Raw genomic sequence first — 21380 nt, 5'->3', positions numbered from 1 at the left:
TGAAGTCTAAGGAATTAAATTGTTATAAATGATAGCAGTGACAAGCTTGGCCTTTACTTCCATGAGCATGGGCCACAGCTTCCACACTCTGATGGGGTCATGGGACTTACGAACCCTCCCCCACCCTCCCTGGTGTGCAAATAAAGTTCTGCTTTTATCTGCTTTATATAACTTAGGTTTCATGTCAAGTTTCACTTGTAAAGGGGTCATGCTTTAAAAGATGTTTGAAAACCATCTTGATGTTTGAGAAGTCCTAACATATTTGGAATGACAGGATATTTATTAAAGGAATGCTTAGAAACCACAGGCTCCATCCTGGCCTTACTTAGGGCGAGGAATGACCATAGGCAAGACCAGGGAGCTGTCTCATTGTCCCCTCCCCACCAGGTCTCTGTGACGCCTCTCAGAGCGTGGGCAGGTGCAGGTGTGATGGTCAAGCGGGTTTTCATCTTGACCATCCAGTTTCTTCCCTCAGTTCTCATTTGGCCTCCATTGTCATAAAGAACATTCTTCCCCCAATGACAGACTGACTCCTGGGTGACCACGACAGGGCCTGCTTCAGAATTCCAAAAAACCATTATCCAGCCTCTGGAGTCTTTCAAATCAGGAAAAGGACCCCAGAAACATGGTGCGCCCTTAATAGGAAGCAGGACACGGAGACATACGGACTTCCAGAGAGGCTCACCTGCTTCTCAATGAAGGCGTTGATTCTCTGCAGCACCCCCTCACACGTGAACTCATACGGCATGTATGGCTCGATCTGCGGACACAGAACACGGTATCACAAAAGAGGGAGACACAGGAACAGGCAACACCCAGTCCTCCTCGGACTCACACTCAGTGCCGATGCCTGTGTCAGCCTGGTGAGGGGCTACAGCTATGAACTTGGAAGTCAAGAGTCCTGGGTTCACACACTCACTGCTCCTTACTAACTGTGGGACCCTGAGCCACTTACCGTACATCTCTGAGCCTCAGGATTTCATGTGTGAAACAGTGATGAGAAAAACCTATCTCTTCGAAGCTGTGGTGAAGATTATATAGGGGGAGAGGGGAGTAAAGCATTAGTTCAGTGCCCAGCACTGAGTAGGCATTCAGCAAATGGTGGGGAGATTCCCTTAAAGAAGGTAAGCCCTTGGGGCAGCATCCATGGCTGCTCTCAGTGCCGAGCAGTGTGGCACCTGTGTGGACTCAACATGCACTTAAACATCTGCTGAATGAATGCATGCCCACTGCTCTGAGAAAGGCCTGCGATGAGTGGTTTAAGGCCCCACCACAGTGACAAAAGCATTGTTCTACTTTTGTAGGTGAGACTGACATGTGGTGAAAAACCAGGGTGTATATAGTGCCACAAAGAGTTCATGTAGAGGGTCCTGGGAGGCTGGAAGGCCGAAGCCGACTTATACTCATGCTGGGCTTTTAAGGTCAGCTAAGATTCCAGCAGGCCAAGATGTGGAAGATATCCTCAGCATAGTGAGTGATGTGAGATTAGACACTGAAGAAAACAGCAGGCGGGTAGAGCTCAGGATCATGGAGTTTGGAGACAAGGCTGGGAAGAGGTTCACTGGATTTCCACAAAAGCCTTGCGATCTCTAGGCTAAGGAGCCAGGCTGTGAGGGTAGCCAGAGACACAGAGGGGCTTTGTTGGGGTGGGGGAGGCAGTCTGATCAATCATGTGACACCTGTGAGAAGGGACAAATGTGAGTTTGGTCTCTGCTGCACAGCGCCTGTGCCGACATAGTGAAGCCTGGGCTTCGGGGGCAGCCAGCTAGCATCAGCAACTGAAAAGGAAATTCCACTTGGCAGAAAACCATCAGCAATCCAGTGCGTGACTGCTTCAGAGAGCCCCACAGCACTGTCAACAATGGAATAGAGGACACCTTCACCATTGCCTTCTTAAGTCTAAGTCTATACTTGCCTATCTTGAGTCTACTGGGTAGAGGAATTGGACAAAACATCTACGAGTTGAGGCCGGCTGAAAATGGGACAACTGACCCAGAAGACAGCCTTCTGTGAGCACACAAGCAGTTGATCTCAAGGCATCTTCTTCCTTTTGTGTGTGTGCTAATTTACACACTACTTTTCAAATCTTCAATCATGATTGTTAATTTCATGACATATCTTCAAACACACAACTAGATGGTGCGTCACACAAGACAAGTTGTATCTCACCATCCCTGCCCACATCCATCCAGACAGAACTAAAAGAGGCTCAGCGTTAAGTATTATAACATCAGGGCATGATTATTCTACAAGAACAGACGTCATTCTGTGCCAAGATAATTCATTTCCAAAGAGTTCAAAACACTTTGAAAAACTGACTTCCCTTGTGTCTTCTCATCTCAAGTTTTTGTGCTTGCTGTGTCCTTTCAAACCCAGATGTACGTAGCCCTTCATACCAAATGTAAACCTTTCTTTTCTTATTTATTCAACCAATGGATGATTCCAGAAACATTCTATAAACGGAAGTTAATTAATTCAAAGGGCTCAATGCAATACAGAAAAATGGCTCTTCCAGTGTCCTCCTAGCAACCAAACTCAGATAACCAAAGGGAGGCTGACTCATTCATTGCTTTGTGGTCCAATTCACTGTTTTAAAAGATTCATAACCAAATAATTTTACTATAAAGGAAAAGCAAAAAAAAAAATGGTATCTATAAGCCATCTCTGCCACCCTGAGTTGCACTAGCCACCCTGCTGTGGACAGGAGCAGAGCCTCTGTGTGGGAAGCTCTCCAGAAACCTGGTTTCGGGGCTGAAAAACACTAGCAAGCCTCCTAGAAGCTGCTAGGCAGGTTGGAGGTGTGTGTGTGTGTGTGTGTGTGAGAGAGAGAGAGAGAGAGAGAGGGAGAGAGAGAGAGAGAGAGAGAGAGAGAGAGAGAGAGAGAGAGTGAGTTTTCTGCACGACAGTCCTTTGGAAAACAAGTCCAGGCCTCTTTGAGGAGTGGAATGAAAGGGAATGCTGGTATCACATCCAGTCACAGACAAACCCAAGCAGGGCCATCGTGGAGAAGTGGGAGAAGTTTTTGGTCATCCTGTTGGTGGAAATAGGGCTGTTACTCATCTGGCCACAGGAAGGATGCCTGCTGGCCACACTGTGTGGTTCCTGCTGGCTTTGGGAACTTCCCATTATCTCCCCTCTTTCTCCTCCATTTTCTCTCTGGGTTTCAACCTGGATAATTTCTATTAAGAAGTTTTCAAGTTCATTGATATTTTTCTCTGCTGTGTACGGTCCAATGATAAGCCCACTGAAAGAGTTCTTCATTTCTGACCCTGTGTTTTCAGTACCAGCATTTTCTCATTTGGCTTTTAAAAAGTTTCCAGCTCTCTCCTGAAATTCCCCCTCTCTTCACTTATGCTGTCCACCTTTTTCACCAAGTCTTTAATGTACTGATCTTAGCATTTTAAAGGGGCTATATGATAATTCCAACTCCTGGGCTATCTCTAGGTCTGATTTTATTCATGTTTCCTCTCTTAATGATGGGTCATGTTTTCTTGCTTTTTTTTTTATTGTTGTGTAATTTTAAATCTTGTAGTTATAGATGAGAAGGCTTGGCACCAGATTTCTGATCCATTTCTAACAGGTGGAAGGGTTTCAAAGATAATAGTTTTGGTATTAATCTCATTCCTTACTTCATCTCTTTCCTACCTTATCTTTCCCTTTATTGTACTTCATTAAATGATTTTTGTTTTAAAACTTAACAAACTAGTCTAAAAAACCTAGGGGTCAATCCAGGTTTTACTACTTACTAATTGTGTGATCTTGAGTAAATTACTTAATTTCCTTAAATCTTAATCTTCTCAAATGAAGAAGGATTGAATGGGATGAAGCTCATAAAGGTATACAGAAAGACTCTACATGTGTAGAAAGAGGTTCTCTCTGTATCAGCTACTATTATAATTACTTGTTTTCCATTAAGTGGCCTACATAGGTTGGAATAAGATGAAAAAGGCTGATCAGGGTCCTATAATGTGGAGCACTTAAGTTTCATGGAGTGAACAGGGCCAGCCTCACGTAGGAGTGAGCAGATGGAATTCAGTGCCCACACCTAGTGCCTTATGTAGCAGACATTCATTCTCCTTCGACTTTTGACAAAAGGAGGACTCCATGATCCACGATTTTCTGCCTCTAGATTAGCTTTTAAATTACTCCTCTTAAAGGAGATGGGCACTTAACTAAGTATGTGGGTTGTATGAAGTCCCCGAAAATATATAATGAAGTCCTACCTCCCAGTCCCTGTGAATGTGATTTTTTTTGGAAACAGGATCTTTTTAGATGTAATCGAGTTAAGATGATGTCATCCTGGATTTGATGGCCCTTAATCTGTATGACTGATGTCCTTTTCAGAAGTAGAGAACACACACACACACACAAACACACACACGGAGACTGCCATGTGATGACAGAGATAGAGGTTCAAGTGCAGCAGCTGAAGTCAAGGAACACCTGAGCCACCAGAAGGTGGAAGACACAGGAAGGGTCCTCTACTAGGGGCTCTGAAGGGACCATGGACATGCCAACACCTAGCCTCTAAAATTGTGAGGAAATACATTTCTGTGGTTTAAGCCACTGAGTTTGTGATTCTTTGTATGGCAGTCGCAGGAAATGAATTTACTAAGTTACTGGGAGACACAAGAAAGAAGGAAGCCCTTCCATCCCCATGGGCATGCCTTTCTGCTGAGGCTTTCAATGTGGTGCACTTTCCAGAAATCTCTCTCCACTTGCACTCCTCAATCGTTTGCATGCTGTTATGGGCACAGAACATAATCCGAAAACATCTATTCCTCCCTCTCTCCATCCATCAGGTGTGCTGGGTTTTGAGAATATAAAAGTGAGACAGATATAGTCACTGCTTTCATGTTTCTTAGAGTCTAGTGGAAATCCAGACTATCAATGACAAAGATAAGGACAGTACATTATTATATATGTAATACTAATATTGACTTAATAATACTAACCAACCGCATACCAGGTGGTAGACTGCACTTAAGTTCTTTATATTCACTAAATCTTCACAACTGTTCTCTAAAGTACATAATATTAGCCTACAACAAAGATGAGGAAACTGAGACTCAAAGGCTAAATAACTGCCTGAGGGGGTGCTGCTGTATGTGGTAGAGCTGGAACCTGAACCCCAGCTGTCTGATTACAGTCTTTCTCAGCCACGCCCATAAAGCTTCTCTTAAAAAATTACAATAGGAAAAAATGTTCTGAAAGGACGAGTGCAGGGGAAGGGTACACCCTACAGAGTCTAGGACATTCCTGGGGGTGGGAGAGAGAGTAACTTAACCCTTTCCTACATGGTGGAAGCTTCCTACAGGCAGACAGCCAGCCTCAACCATGTTCATGGAAGTGGGCATCCCCTAGAGTGGCTCAGAGGGTGCTGAGTGTGCAGCAGGGACTTCATAAATGTCTGCTGAATTGATCAAGAGAGTCCAGAGATGTTAGTTACTTATATAAAATTCTAGAAAATGTTTAGGTAGAAAAGCCAAATGAATAGATGCTATATCAAAACATGTCCCAGTATTTCCTTAAATATTCCTTATCCTCACTGTTTTTGTAGAAGAGCAAGGCTGTCTTTTCGGGTCTTTGTGAGAGCTACATAATTAGGTCACTAAGCAAGTCCTATAATTCGAGCTCCTATTTCTGTGTCTGGGATCCAGGAGTCCTGTCACAGGTTTGCAGAACCACACACATGTGGACACCAGCTCTGTTTCCACTTCACAGAACACCCATGAGGTCCCCAGGCCACGTCTTACGGCTTGGCTATTTTCTGATTCCTGAGTTAAGCTGACACGGAAATGTTCTCATTGGTCAAAGGGCCTGTGATACTTCCCACACTTTTCAGTTCACATTACAAATGTGGGGGAGGAGGGGGGATGAAATAAAAGAAACAACCTTCTGACTTAGAATTGCTTTCACTGCATCCTCCACTTCCTTCTGATTGTCGAGGTCAACAGTCCAGACGTGGGGCCGGCCGATGAAAACCTCAGCATATGGATGCTGAGATGTCAGCTAAAAAAGAAAAGACAAAACCTCAGTCTCACACACTTTAAAAAAAACCTTCTGTGCTAGATGAGGTGTTAGGCTTTTTATGGTACCAAATTGCACTTGCACAAGTAACAAGATACTTGTTCTGCCCTTGCTTGGCCATCAAAACCTCCTAAGTAAACTATTAGTAGGTCACAATAAACCATTGAGCTAGTGGGATATTTCTTGGGCCCACCCAAAACATCTGGATGCGTAGGCAAGGCATTAACAGGTACAGATAAGGAAACTGAGTCAGCGTCATCCTAACAGGTTCATGTGAGATGTTGTTTTTTTTAAAATATATTTTATTGATTTTTTACAGAGAGGAAGAGAGAGGGGTAGAGAGTTAGAAATATCGATGAGAGAGAAACATTGATCAATGTGGGATGTTTTAAATGACAGATGCCCAGGGCTATCCTGGACCCTTTGAGATGGGATTCTTTGGAGGGGCTCCTGGAGGCCCTGGGATGGGTGGCATGTTGGCCATGGCTTTGCCAGAGGCGGTGAGGTCTGGGAGGCAAACCCGGCAATGGTTTCACATCTCGAATCCCACTCGGAAAGAAGAGCTGGCATGTCATAACCAGGAGGCATGGAGGATGTCACAGTGACTTCACCCCCAATATTGCACCAAGAAATAATGAAGGTTTACTACCCTCCATTATATTGCAGCCCTGAAATCACCCCGATCAAACCTGTCTGAGTTAAAAGACACTGGTTAGAATAGACATACAAGCACAGGAAAATTACAACAAGGCCTTAAAGTCACAGGAGATGAGTGATGGTGACAGACAGAACTAATGCTGCCAGAAAATCAGGGGATTTGGGATGGTTTCAGGAGTAATCATTAGCACAACAATGAAGGACTCTATTTTTATAAAGACAATATGCATTCAAAAAAGCAAGGTAAGGCCAGTGTTTGCTCCAAAGAGGGCTTTGTTTTGAGAAGAAAGGGTGGCCAGAAAAACCTGGTATGAACGCTGGTGATTCTCAGATCTTAAAGGGCCCATTCTTCGAGACAGCTAAACTCACCCCTCTAATGAGTTTTCAGCTTTATTCTTGTTTTCCTTTAAGGTTATGGTGTGAAGGGGGCATTCGTGGCATTTGTGGGAGCGTTTTCAGTTCTCACGAAGCCTGGGGGTGCCATCCTTAATGGGTAGGTGAGACCAGGATGCCAGGCACCTGGTGATGTGCACGACAGCTGTGTGCAAGGCAGAGCGTCCAACCCTGTACAGCTCTCACCTGCCTGGTGGGCTTTCCTGAGGGTTCACAGCCCTGACTCTTTGGCACGCTGTAATATACACTGAATTTGCTTGGCACACAACCGCCATGTAAATCAGGGATGCTTGTACTCTGTTTTATTTGGAACGCCACCAATAAGCCGTGTTGTTTCAGAAAAAAACGGCAGCACAAAGTCAACTTCACTCGGAGGATCTGAACCTCCAGTATGCCATTCCCAAATCAGCCTGCATTTGCAGCCACCCCATTAATGTCAACTGTGTATATAGGGACTTTTTATTTAGCTCCTCTTTCACGTCAGTTATAAGCAAAGAGCTGATGAGATTTGGCTGCGTGTTTTATTTCTCTTAGATACAAACTTATTCCTGGAGAGAGGAGTGAATGTCATGTGTCTTCTGTGTAGTTCTTGGGCACACATTAGTATTTCTTGACTACAAGCACACTGAGATACTTATTACCTTATTGTAAATTATTTTGCTTTCATTTTTTTCTTATATTAGAGTTAGAGAATCCTTTTTAGAAATTGTATATGCAGGCAAGGCATATTATTTACATATTTCACTTCAGGAGGAGAAAAGTGGACGTTCTATTCATTGTGTAATAAAAGGAGGCACTGGGCCTGTTGGGGGCAAGGCCCCTTGCGTGGAGGCCACGCTGGCTCTCTTCTTTGGTTCTGACCCCCATATGCTCAGAGGATGGGATTGAACCGGCGCCTCTCATGGCTTGTGTCACCGTTCTTTGTATCTTACCACACAGATGGTGTGCGTGAACTACTCAGGGTGGCCAAGTCAGAGTCTCAAACCCAGGCCCTCCCTGGTGCCCTAGGTGCAGGTACACCAGACTTCACTCGCCTCCTCTGCGGAGTGCGCCTCTCACTAGCTTGCTCAGTTCTCCTCCCGGCAACACAGACCCTCTTCTTCTACTCAGACTCCTGGTGAGGAATAGAACCCACAGAATGCCACAGGCTGGGAGCTACGGAAATAGCATTTGCTTCCCTCAGCACATACTGTAGGTTTAGTACATATGGATGAAGCCAGGCACCGTGCTCATTGCTTGACATGCATCAGTTCTCAGGTTTCCCGTGTATCCAGGAGGATTGTGAGGCCTAAAGGCGGTTACAACTGCAGCTACAAAGTGGCTGAGCAAATTCAAATCTAGACCCTTCAACAACTTATTGGCTTTACACAGAAAGGAAAGTGATGATATTAAAAGACGCTATTGGGTTCTTAAGACAAAGACCAAACAAAACCCAACGTAAACACCAGTCTTTCCATCGCTCTCTTAAAACTTGGCAACCTAAAAAAAATCCCAGACTGAGCTTCTATCTGTATTAGACCTTTTCTGACAACGAGCAAAATGTCACAGCATAGTCATTTTGGCCCAGAACGAGCTACATAGCTGATCCTTACACTGGAACAGGCTGAGGTCAGGCTGCCACGTGTGCCACCAGTTGGCCACTCACACATCAGTGTTTCTCCCGGCCCTTTGCAGGCCCCTGCTTATTTATAAGGCTGTTCTAAGTACTTGGAAAATACAAAATGCAGAGCCCTTATAATCTTATGCATTTACGTTTATTGAGGGTTACTTAATTTTAGGAGTAAGGCATTTTGTGATTCATTATTCCCCCTCTGAATGTTATGTTCCTTCTTGTTAATTTATTGAGAACCATCTGATCTGAGTTACTTCCTTGTATATCAATCAGTAAATTTACTGGAGTACAGTTTGTAAAAGTAATGAAAATGTTATTAAATGTGAGACATTACTTCAGAGCGGCTATTAAATCTCCAAGGAGGACATAAGTTCCCTTTATGGGGAAAAAAAAACCCCAAATCCACAAAAAATAAAGACCCCTCCCCCCCCCGAAGCTAGAGAATTTCTAATGGTTTACAAAATGTCATAAAAATGATCGAGAATCTACTAATATGTTTCCTAATATAAAGATAAAAATCCAATTTATACTACATTTAAAGTATACTGAAAACCGACCAGATTATTTCCGGCATTATGGAACTTTTTCTCCTCAGCGCACATGTGGTTTTAAAAATTGGTCCAATGCAAAAAATAAAGACAAAGTTTTTTTGTTCTCTAAAACAGAAGAATCTAGACATTTTCTTCGAATGAAGGCAAAGAAGAGACATGCAATTTATGTGAATCAATTGTTGCTTAACTTGAAACTAGCATTGGCACAAAAGATAGCTATGTAATTATACATACTTCGGTTAAAAATTTTCTGCAGGGGTAGGGGGAGGCAATTTCTAGGGATTTTTGCTCCTTAGAAATCTGTAGAATTATTGATACCTGTTTCCCAATTAAAAGAGTCTTTGCTTAGGGAAATTCTGTGGCTTTTGTGAGCTAAAGGGACAGAGTGGGGTGGCCCGATGGGCCATGAGGTCAAGTTCACTGGCTCCTCTCAAGACTGTGCGATAGTGCTGGCTCCAGTCTGCTCTCTGGGCTGAGAGTCTCCAGCAGAGGAGGAGCTGGACAGAATATGGAAACTGCCCTTCTGCATAATGTAAAGTGACCTTGGATTTCCTTCCAACGTGTTAGCATTCATGCTCCTGAGGCTTGAACCCCACTCTTCTTCTTCCCCTTTAAAGCACAGCTACTCCCCACCCTCCTCAGTTAACCCAGCACACCCTCCACCTGGCACAGCTCCAAGGTAGCTTCCTGCCTTCACTGACTTAACTACACTAGTATTTTTATATATTTCCATTGATTATGCAGCGACTGGTACCATGGACCCTGTAGGGCACCATGCACACCTGCCAACTGACCTTCTGCATCCCGGGCCTCCCTGGGAGCCAGGACCAATGGAGTCACCTGTGTGAGGTCACCTGAGAGCCAGGACCAATGGAGTCACTGGTGTGAGGTCACCTGCTAAGTGACCGCTGAAAGATCCCACAGAGCCATTGTAACCAGTCTCATCTCTGAAGGGCCAGGAGGAACTAAATGACTTGGGGCAGCTCCAAGGCCTGTCTCCTTTTAAGTAATGAAGAATGAAACCCTCCGTGATCTCAACAAAAAGCAAATTACTAAATGGTGACACCTGATAGAAAATAATGAACATACTTTTCTCAATAACTTCATACTGCTAATCTGGTCTCTGGAATCCTATGTAATAAAAGCCTAATATGCTAAGTGTCTGGTCGACCGGTCAGCCATTCAACCAATCAAAGCATAATATGCTAATGATATGCTAAGGCTATGTAATTTGCTATGACATGCACTGACCACCAGGGGGCAGACGCTCCAACCAGTAGGTTAGCTTGCTGCTGGGGTCCAGCGATTGGGACTGAGTGAGAAGGGCCAGACACGCCCTGGAGCCCTCCCGTGGTCCCTCTCCAGCTGGCCAACCTCCCGAGTCTCTCTCCAGCCCCGATCATGCACTGGTGGGGTCCCTCGGCCTGGATTGAGCCCTCTCGCAATCCGGGGCCCCTCGGGGGATGTTGGAGAGCCAGTTTTGGCCCTATCCCACAGGGGGAGCACTGCTCAGCCAGAAGCCGGGCTCATAGCTGGTGAGCGCAGCAGCGGTGGCGGGAGCCTCTCCCACCTCCACAGCAGCACTAAGGATGTCCGAGGGGGGAGCGGGCCTAAGCCATCAGTTGGACATCCCCCGAGGGCTCCTGGACTGCAAGAGGGCGCAGGCTGGGCTGAGGAAACCCCCGCCCCCCCCTCCGCCCAGTGCATGAATTTTGTGCACTGGGCCTCTAGTATTACATAATTCACTGGGAAATAGTTAGACTGAATCTAATTGTCCTACATTTGTTTTTGTTTGTATGTTTTTTTCAGGAAAATGTACTTACTTTTAACAAAGTGGCATCAAAATCTTTAGAATTATCACTGATGAAAAGGCGCCAGTTGTCAACACAGCCTAAGATCAATCATTTCTCAAAGGCTTGTCTATAAAAACTGCAGTAAGGAAAGAGATGGGTTTCCTTGCTTTTGATGCATTAAAAAGAAATCATGATGAGGGAAAAGAAAATCACCATTAGAGCACCACAGTAATAGTTGCTACAGGCAAGATCCACTGATATATAAAAATAAATGGGCAAGCCCTGGTGGGTGGCTCAGTTGGTTGGAGCATAGTCAAAAGGTTGGGGGTTTGGTTCCCTGTCAGAGCACATACTGGGTTCAATCCCTGGTCAGGGTACATATGGGAGGCAACCTCTCAATGTTTCTCACATCAATGTCTCTCTCTCTCTCTCTCTCTCTTTCTCCCTTCCTCTAAAATCAATAAAAAGCATATCCTCAGATGAGGATCATAAAAAATTCAGATAAATTTAAATAAATAGGAGAACCAGGATATTTGTGCAGTTTCAGAGTATTTTCCCAATTTAAAGATAAACAGCAACTTTATAGTTACTACTACTTTATATAGTTACTACCCTAACCAAGTGATCAAGGTTAACATCACTTGGGATAAGATGCACCCCTGATCTGATACATTGGAAAGGGCACAATCACTTCTGTGGTATTACTGCAAATATGTGTAACCCTCACACTAATCATGAGAATACATCAGCCAAATCCAAATTGAGGGACAGTGTACAAAAACCCGACTTGCACTCCTCCAAAATGTCAAGGTCATGGATGGCAATGAAAGACTGAAGCACTGTCACAGATTGGAGGAGCTAAGGAGAAACGACAGTTACAATGCAAAATGAGGTCTGGATTGGATCCTGGAACATAGAAAGGATATTACTGGAAAATCTGGTGAAGTCCATATAAAGTTTGTGGTTTAGATAATACTATGGTCCCAAGGTTAATTTCTTAGTTTTGATAATTATACAATGGTTTTGTAATGTGTTACCATTAGAGGAAACTGAATGAAGGATATAACCCAAACTCTGCAATTTTTGTAACTTTTCATTAAAACTAAAATTATTTCAAAATAAGAAAAAAGTAAATTCCAACAATTCCACTTGTAGGTATACACCCCAAAGAAGTACAAGCAAGGACTCCAGCAAATACTTGTATACCAGAGTTCAGAGCAGTTTTGTCCACAACAGACAAAAAGTAAAAAACCCAAGAATGGGAAAATAAAGTGTGGTATATTCATACAATGGAATATTATTCAGTCTTAAAAGGAAATGATTCCATCCTGGCCGGTTTGGCTCAGTGGTCAAAATGTTGGCCCATGAACTGGAAGACTGTGGGTTCAATTTTGGTCAAGGGCAAGTACCTCGGTTGTAGGCTTGAACCCCGGCCCCAAACAGAGCGAGTGCAGGCGGCAACCAGTCATTGTTTCCCTCCCCCTCCTTTCCACTCTCTAAAAATCAATGGAAAAAATATCCTCAGGTGAGGATTAACAACAACAACAACAACAACAAAAAAGTGGTTCTGATACATGCTTCAACATGAATAAACCTGGAAAACATTATGCTAAGTGACATGTACCAGTCACAAAAGGACAAATAGTGTATAATTCTACTTACATTCGATATCTAGAATATGTAAGTTTATAGAGACAGAGGGAATAGAGTTTACCTGAGGCTGTGCAGAGGGGAGAATAGGAAGCTACTACTTAACTGGCACAGAGGTTCTGTTCGGGACGGTAAGTTCTGGAAACAATGAGTGGTAATAGTTGGACCACACTGTGAATGTACTTGATGCCAGGGAATTGTACACTTAAAAATCTTAAAATGGTCAGTTTTACATTATGAATATTTTATCACAAAAATATTTTTAAAACTTACAAATAATTATACACCTGAGCAGAAATAGAACTGAGATTTCCTTCATCTAAATTAAAACACAGGGATCATTTCTTAGCTCTTATTTTCTACCCCAAATGCCAAAGGTTTAAAGAAGTCAGTCACATGCCAAAGCAGAGGCTCCTAAATCTATATGTTCTCACTGCTGGGAGCATCTTTTCAACCCTTTCCAAAGACTGTGCGTTCCCAAAGCACCTGGCACACAGGTGTGTGTGAGTGCTGCTGAGGAATGACATCCCCAAAAGAAACCACTCCCCAGGATGAAGAACTCAAATGTATTATACTAGCAGGAGGAAAAAGCACGCAAGCAAGCAAACACACACACACACACACACACACACACACACACACACACACACACACACACACACGGAGGCCTTGCCCCAGGTTATCTGGGCCACAGGTTCATCTTTTTGAGGATAATCTACAGATCTTATTGCTCTTCCTCCATCTCCTTTGGCCATTTCAGCAATGATTTTGAGGGTCAGAGGAAAGAATTCTCAAAATAATCAACTCTGTGAATTGGTAAGATTGCTGATCAGTAAAGAATAATCGTGGAAAATGCATTTTAAGTAGTATTGGGGGTTGGGAGAATCGACCCAGAAATGTTCAGAAGTGGCAGCATTGCTCACTGAATACTTTAGCAGTGCTGTGATATGCTGCTATGTCAGGGGAGTGCTGCCCAGCAGGTTATCCTAGGAGAAGGCCCTAAAGGACAAGGGCACAGCAGTGATGCCAATACTCAGGCTTCCTCCTCGCCAGCAGCCCACATGGCCGCTTACGAACTACATCAGAATAACAGAAAGTCAATCCCATGGTTTCTTGCACGCACCTGTTTAGAACCAGTTGCATAAACACCCAGCTTACGCCGAGACCGGTTTGGCTCAGTGGATAGAGCGTCGGCCTGCGGACTGAAGGGTCCCGGGTTCGATTCCGGTCAGGGGCATGTACCTGGGTTGCGGGCACATCCCCAGTGGGAGATGTGCAGGAGGCAGCTGGTCGATGTTTCTCTCTCATCGATGTTTCTGACTATCTCTCTCCCTTCCTCTCTGTAAAAAATCAATAAAATATATTTAAAAAAAAAAAAAAAAAAAAAAAAAAAAAAAACCCCCCGCTTAGTCACTCACATACTCCACAAGACTTCTGTTTATTGCCCCAAATAAAATCTGACTGCCTCCAATGGTGATTCATCACCCACTGTGGATTTTCAGGAGGATCTCTGAAGGCACTTCCAATAAAGCAAGGGTGGGGAACCTTTTCTCTGCCAACGGCCATTTGGATTTTTATAACATCATTCTCAGGCTATACAAAATTATCGACTTAAAAATCAGCCTGCTATATTTGGTCAAACATTTAATTAACTCACCCATGATGCCTTGGCAGGGCCAGACCCAATGATTTTGCAGGCCTTATCTGGCCTGCGGATCAGTCGTTCCCCACCCCTGTGAATAAAGCTTTTGCGAACGGCTGGGGCAATGGCAGGACTGCTTCTCAGGGTGGCGCCTGCTGACGGTGGGCTCACACACCAGATACATCACTTTGGTTACCCAGATGCATCCTGTTTCTCAAGGTTGATGGTTTTTCAAAGACCTGCAGCCCACTGTTTAGTCCTCACAGTTCACCATGGAGAGTAGGTCCGTCAAAATACCTGCTAACCAGCCGACTTCCTTATTTCATAACAAACCATTCAGAAAATCAGAGTTCAGCTCATTCAGCTGGAGATGTCTGAATTAAGATAGAGTTGGGGCGGAATGAAAAAAATCCCACTTTGTGGAGGGGCAGAAATGGATTCAAATCCTGGCTGTACCATCACCTAGCTATGGGATGCCATCATGTGCTTCATCTCTGAGCTCCTCACTCCCTCCTTCCATCCAACTATGTTCAGTGAAGTTGGTAGCACCTACCATCCAAGGCTGTGAGCTTACATGGGCTCTTAGTACTCAACACATAGCTATTACCATGTTATTGTCAGTAGAAGAATTTTAAGAGATGCTTACCTCTCTCAGAGTTGGCTTGCCAATGAAAAAGTCTGTGTTTTTGCTGCTTTTGGGTGGGTTGAACTTGGGATTCAGAAAAGCACATCCATTTGCGATGGCCTCCAGGGGAGCTGGGCCCTCATAGGGGAACCCGAGGCCCACAAACAACTGTAAGACAGAAAAGCACACCGCACGTAAACACAGCAATCAGAACTGGCGTCCCTGCCCCTCGGGGGTTATTCTGTGCTCCAGTCCTGTGTGGGAGGCCCAGAAAGCCTGGAAGCCTCCTAGGCCTTGGGAGACGGGGCGAAGGGAGGTCAGTTGACAGCAGTACCAGGCACCTCCGGGCTCCTGAGCTGTGTGGGTCCTCATATTTTCCTTTGCTAAAAAAGTAAGGAAGCGCTGGGACAGGCAGTAGAGGGGGTAGGAAAGTGGAGGCATTAAAAGAATAAAAACAAACAAACAAAAACAAGACCCAACAATCATCGTTCTGTAACTCACCAGGAGGCATGATTGGAAAAACACTTGCTTGACTAAACAGAAGGTTTCTTCATGGAGCCAAAGGAACAACAGGCCCTTTCAGGGCCGCTGGGCAGGGGGACAGCAAGGTCACTTGGTAGTTTGATTACAGTTCAAATGGAGCTGCTTTAAAATGATGGCAAGTCAGTAAACACAGGTTTTCATAATGGGGTTTTCACGTCGGGACACCAACATCTTGGTTTTTATTTTCTCATGTGGAGAGGGTGCCAAGCTGCGAACTGGGCAAGGCTGCTTCCATATCCAGCAAGCACACTGCGTGCTTCCCCGCAGCAGACCATAGATGGCAGCAGAAACACACCTTCTGGGTCCACGCAGCAGCCTCAGCTGAGAGCAGGGTGACAAAGGGGACCTGCAGGTCTGGGGCACTGACTACCAGGTGCAGAAATGAAACACCTCACAGAAACTTCTCCTGCGCTTCATTGCCATGGGCTATGTCCCAGGGCCGCAGAGCTGCAGTGACTGCCAGGCGGGTCCACGTCTGGGCCCGGCGACCTGTGTGCTCTCCCTACCACATCAGGAGCCAGTTCTGTAGTCACTGTCTCCAGAGCACAGCAAGGGACAAAGGACAATGGGGCCCCAGGGCATCGTCTCCTTCTGCCATCACACTGAGGACACCTATGCTGCCAGGACTGAGAGGGAAGGGAGGATGCTGCAGAGCCGACAGGGTAGGAGGCTGGCTTCTCCTTTCCCAGCCATCCTTCCACGGCAGCTGCTTTAACTGAACGGTTATTTAGAATGGTTCTGCCTAGAGAGCCCTGAGCTCAGGCTGCCGGGCTCCCTGGGCAAAGCTGGAAGACACAGGATGTATGTGGTGGGCCCGCGACTCCAGGGCTGAACACTGTGCATGGCCCACTCCCCATACTGGAGAGTCAGGTAGCCCCACAGGGATTTTTCTGTGGCAAAAAACTAAAATCTCTGCTTTTCAGGAAAGATCCCCCATCCTGTAACTATTATGTTCTTTTGCACCGAACAGTGCACACTTAACCGTTTCGTTGTTTGGAGGAATAACCTCTCATTTCCTGCAAACCTTGAGAGGACTGGCTACACTGTCAGAAACATCCATGAAGGCAGAGGGGGTGGGGGTTGTTAAAGAGAAAGGAGGTTTTGAGAAGCCAGTAGAGCTCCCCTGCTGGCTGGGTCATATCTCTCAGGCAGAACCACTGGAGACCTGGGGGTGGGGAGGGAACATGGACGCAGGAGCCTGCGAGCTGCAGGATATCAGGTGCACCCCCACGCCACTGGAGGCCCCTTTTCTGGATCTTATTCTCATTCTGTCACTAGCAGGAGTGAGATTTATCGGAGAGGATTTCTGTGTATAGGGTGTGGCCGGAGCATGTGCCTCGGGGAGAGGCATGCCTAACAGCAGCAGGAGAAATGGAAGAAAATGGGGAAGTTGTACTGTAGGCCTAAGACACCTCAACTCCGTTAAATATGAAGAACCCAGGGTTACCATCCTTGAGGCTTTGATTTCTGTGTCCTGCCCTCCCCGTCTGATTTGGGGGAGGAGGGACCAGCTGTCCGGGGGGAAGACGGCCTCTACCCAGCAGAGAGCTTCCAGATGCCTTGGAGAAGAAAGGTGCTGGAAGATGAAGTTTCCATGCAGGTGGGTTTACTCTGAGCCCTGGAACTCGGCGTTTCCTGACCCTGAGAATCAGTCCTGCCACAGAGGGCCGGCACCTTCATCAACTCCAAACTGCAAACAACTTAGGAGGAAATGTGGGAAGCACAACACTTGTCTATTTAAATAGAAAATCCTGGAAAAATTTAATTAGCTCCTTCAGACCAACCAATCTGAACCCATTAATTAAAAGGATTTGAGGCTCTTGCTTAATGGGCTTGAGTGTGACCCAGGTTTAATTATATCTGAATGACAATTTGCACCATCCCTTCCGCCCTGCTGGCACTGGAATACCTCAGTGCACACGAAGCAAACACTCTGGGCTAACTCTCCAAAGCCGCACCATTTTAGGATGAAGCTTAAGCAAATACCACACAGTTTCTTGGCAATGTTTTCTCATGGCACTAGTTAGAAATGCAGGAAACGCATTATTTGGAAATGCAAAACAAGTTTTTGTTCTGTCAATAAGCAACATTTTCCTTGCTTTCTGTGCACTCATTTCCTGTGACGCTGTGATGGACAGATGTATTTAGGTCAAATAGCATACTTCAGGTCTGAATGAGGACAGGGTGGGGCAGGGAGTTCATCATCACGAGGGTGATCCGTAAACTCCTGAGGGTGTACGGCAGTGGTTCTCAACCTTCTGGCCCTTTAAATACAGTTCCTCATGTTGTGACCCAACCATAAAATTATTTTCGTTGCTACTGTTATATCTGATATGCAGGATGGTCTTAGGCGACCCTTGTGAAAGGGTCATTTGATTGCCAAAGGGGTCGCGACCCACAGGTTGAGAACCCCTGGTGTACGGCTTTGTCACACATACACTGGTACCTTAACCACACTTAACCTTCACCTGGACGCCCCCCTCTTTCCCTGGCATTCTGCCCGCTTTCAGATTTCCTCAGCACGGGGGCAAGAGACACACTACAAGAATGTACTCAAGTGCAGAGGCTTCACTGTTCAGGAGGAAACTGGGTATTTTATGTGCCCTTCATCTGGCTGACAGAAGCCCGGAATCTAACGAGGATATTCCAGATGACAGAACAGCTCCAGGGCTGCAACTCTGGCTCCATCAGTGAGCATTTCCAAACAGAGGGACTACATGCTCTAAAGTTAAATTTCCCAACTAATATTAAGCAAGAGGGAACAGATGATGCGCCATATGTCTTATTCATGGCATAAGACTAGGGCACTCCTGTGCATCCACAGAGTTTCAGGGAAGCCACTCAGATGCTCGCTCTGTGTGAAAGGAGACAGGGAACTGTTCCCACCTCCTCAGGGGAGTCCTCCACAAAGAATCCCTCAATCGTGGACCACGGTCGTTTCCCAGAAAGACCCCACGGGCCTGGTCAGCTTCCAGTCACTTTTGATGAGGAATATCCAAGGTAATACAAAATGAGAAACATACAATCAACATACACTTTTCGGACTAGTTTTAATTAGGCAAGTTGATAGGTGGCTCAGGAGGAATGTGTACAGGGTGAATTAATGGTTCAGCTTGGTTGGTCTGAGCAGTGAATGATCCTCAGCTTATCCATTAAATTAATTACTGGCACAAGCGATCAGGACAACGCGGTGGTTAGGAGAACAGGCTGTGGGACCCGGGAGACAGGGTTCACGTCTTAACTCCATCATATCCCAGGTTCTGTAACTGTGGGAAATGGTTACACGCCTCTTCCCATGGATTCTAAAGGCCCATCTTTATAATCTATTCTCTCTAGCTAGGGGTCCTTGGTCAAGGTAACATCAGCTCTCTAAACCTGTCTTTGCATGTGTTAAGTGGGGAAAATAGTGCTATATTTCATGGGGCTTCTGTGAAGATTAAATGAGATATTTCAAGGGAAAGATATATTCTAAAGCCTGGCACTTAGTAGGTGCTTACTAAACAGTAGTCCAAGTTCAAATCCAGGGTCAACTTCATGCAGCGGCATATCCACGACTTTTTACTGCTTAGCTGGAGTTAAGGTGTGTAGGAGTTTTGGTTGTGGGCTTTTATAAAATATTCAGCACCTGCATGTGTATTAATGAGTTTTCACTGTTTCATAAAGTACCTGGACTAAAAAAAGGGGAGGGACATCCATAGGAAGAGAGAGAACATGGTTTACAGTGACTGCCCATGGAAAGGCCAGTCCCGTGAGCCACATGCTCTCGCTAAGCCTTGTGTATTCTTCATATAATGATGGGGAATCAAGATATTTTTGGTATCCCTTTTATATCTTTAAAACGAATTCATACAATGGCTAGGTATCAGACAATTTCAAGTAGCCTGCAGGGTCCCTTCTCTGGCCATCTGTCTTCCCTTTGGCACCCAATGCCGAGGAGAGACTATAGCAGCCAAATTCTCACCCATATGGGTTTGGCTACACCCTCTCATGGCTACCCCAAGCCCCTGACCGACACTACCGGAAAATTCTCTTGCAAAGAGCTAGAGGGGCCAGGAGACAAAGACGAACGTGTTTTAGGGCCTAAAGATGCTGCTAAACCCAAGACTACTTCCTGGAGACAAGCTTACTGAGTCGACTCCCAAAGTCTGCCGAGTTACTTAACTGGCCTTTCAGAAACAAAGCGAAACACAAGCATCAGAACTCAAACTCCCTGCGCTCCAGGCATCTGGAAGGTCCAGCACAGAATCAAATGGAATCGGTTTGCATTGTAGATGGAGATGGTGGAGTAAGAGGCTATCTGGATTAATTTAAAACAGATGCTGACCATCTCCACCTTGCCAGCATGACAGGTTTCCCCTCAAAAGGCAGCTTAGGTATCACTCCTCGGAGGAACAGCTTCTGACCAGCCCGCCTCACCCGAATCCCACACCAGATGGACCCCTCAGCTCCCCACAGCGAGGTGCTCAACAGCCTTGTCGTCAGCACATTAGAATGGGTTCCAGTGGTACCCAGATCAGAGGACTCTTGAGACAAAGAGATGACTCCCAGAAGAGCTTAGCATAGGTAAGGATTAGAGAAAATGGCTGTTATTGTAGTAAAATCCTGCCATCGTGGGCACCGGGATGAAATGAATATGCTAAATGCGTGAAAAGTGACTGAGATGGACTCTGTCCTCCACAGCAGCCTCACCCCGTGTTTCATCGGCTTCACCAGTCACAGGGCAACACTTTAAAAACTGAATGGCTGACCCTGCTCACAGCACCATAGGAAGGTTTATTGTGGTACCACTATTTTATATTATTTCTACTCCTACCTGTGTACTTTTTCACCTTTTATAGTTCCCTGTGTGTCTCCTCCCCAACACCTGTATATTTGTTGTGGGCAAAATGGCCTTAGTCATCTCTGTATCAAAAGTGCCTAAAGTAATTCCTGGAACATATCCAGTTCTTAGTATTCATTTGGCAGAGAAATGAGCAAAGGAATACATACTAACAGGTTAGCTTTTTCCAGCAATCAAGAGTGTCTGTGAGGAGATGCTGGATGTCTCATGTATTTGGATGTGGGGATATGCTTTTGTTCTGGAAGTCAGCGAGGTCACTGAATCATATCTCTACACACTCTTCATTCTACACACATATGTGGGAGGGGAGAGAGAGGAATATATGTGTGCAACTTTTTTCCATCTGGTTGGAACAAGAATAACTTAGGTGCCGGTCACTAGGATGAAAACTGCTTGCTTGAGGGCGAATGTGTCTGTATCTGAAATAGAACTGGAGGGCGGACTTCTCCGTTAGTAAGTAAGCTCGTGGGCGCTCTCCCAGGGCCATGAGGGGCAGGTCAAGGCATCAGAAGGAAAGTGCCCCTGCTGGGGAGATCCTGGAGACCCAGGTGAGTGATTCATGAGAAAAGCAAGAAGTCACTCCCAGAGGGCATGACCACAAGATCCCAGGTGGCAAACAGATTTCATCTTGACTTCCTCCTTCATTCTTAATGACCTGAAGGCCTTCTACAAGCCAGGCACTATTCAAGGCATGAGAACCACCTGCAAACAGAACAAGCAAAGCCCTCTGCCACATGAGCCACAGGAGTTGGGTTCCCCAGCAGTGGCTGTCTCAGCCCTGGGTTTCTGAGAAAGACACATTAAGATGCGTTCCAATGGTACCAGCTCAGAGGACTCCAAGCTCGAGGGAAGAGCCATGGTTGATTGGTGGCCAGGGGGAGTGTCAGACAGGAGGATGGGATGGGAGAGGGACAGTATCTTCCAACCCTGCCCAAGCTTCTAGGTGAGCCCTGCAGGTAAGCTGTCAGCTGACGTGGTGAGGACACGGAAACTGTGACCCACCGGGGTTAGAGGGGAATGAGCAGAGATTTGGAGGGAGAGGAG

General features: G+C 45.6%; 1 protein-coding gene across 1 annotated transcript in view; it reads right to left on the bottom strand.

Annotated features, from left to right (window-relative positions):
* Nucleotides 1–21380, bottom strand: part of MGAT5 (mannosyl (alpha-1,6-)-glycoprotein beta-1,6-N-acetyl-glucosaminyltransferase) — a 215181-nt gene that overhangs the window by 16420 nt on the left and 177381 nt on the right. Inside the window, exons 12-14 of the mRNA XM_023757865.1 lie at nt 14975–15121; nt 5896–6012; nt 686–760 (exon numbers count right to left, since the gene is read on the bottom strand). Coding sequence (XP_023613633.1) covers nt 686–760; nt 5896–6012; nt 14975–15121 — 339 coding nt within the window. The remainder of the gene's footprint in view (nt 1–685; nt 761–5895; nt 6013–14974; nt 15122–21380) is intronic.

The sequence above is a fragment of the Myotis lucifugus genome, unplaced genomic scaffold (genome assembly GCF_000147115.1).
Source record: "Myotis lucifugus unplaced genomic scaffold, Myoluc2.0 scaffold_116, whole genome shotgun sequence".
NCBI classification, from domain to species: Eukaryota; Metazoa; Chordata; class Mammalia; order Chiroptera; family Vespertilionidae; genus Myotis; species Myotis lucifugus.
The sequence above is the reverse complement of the archived record's forward strand: the minus strand, read 5'-3'. Positions and strand labels throughout refer to the sequence as shown.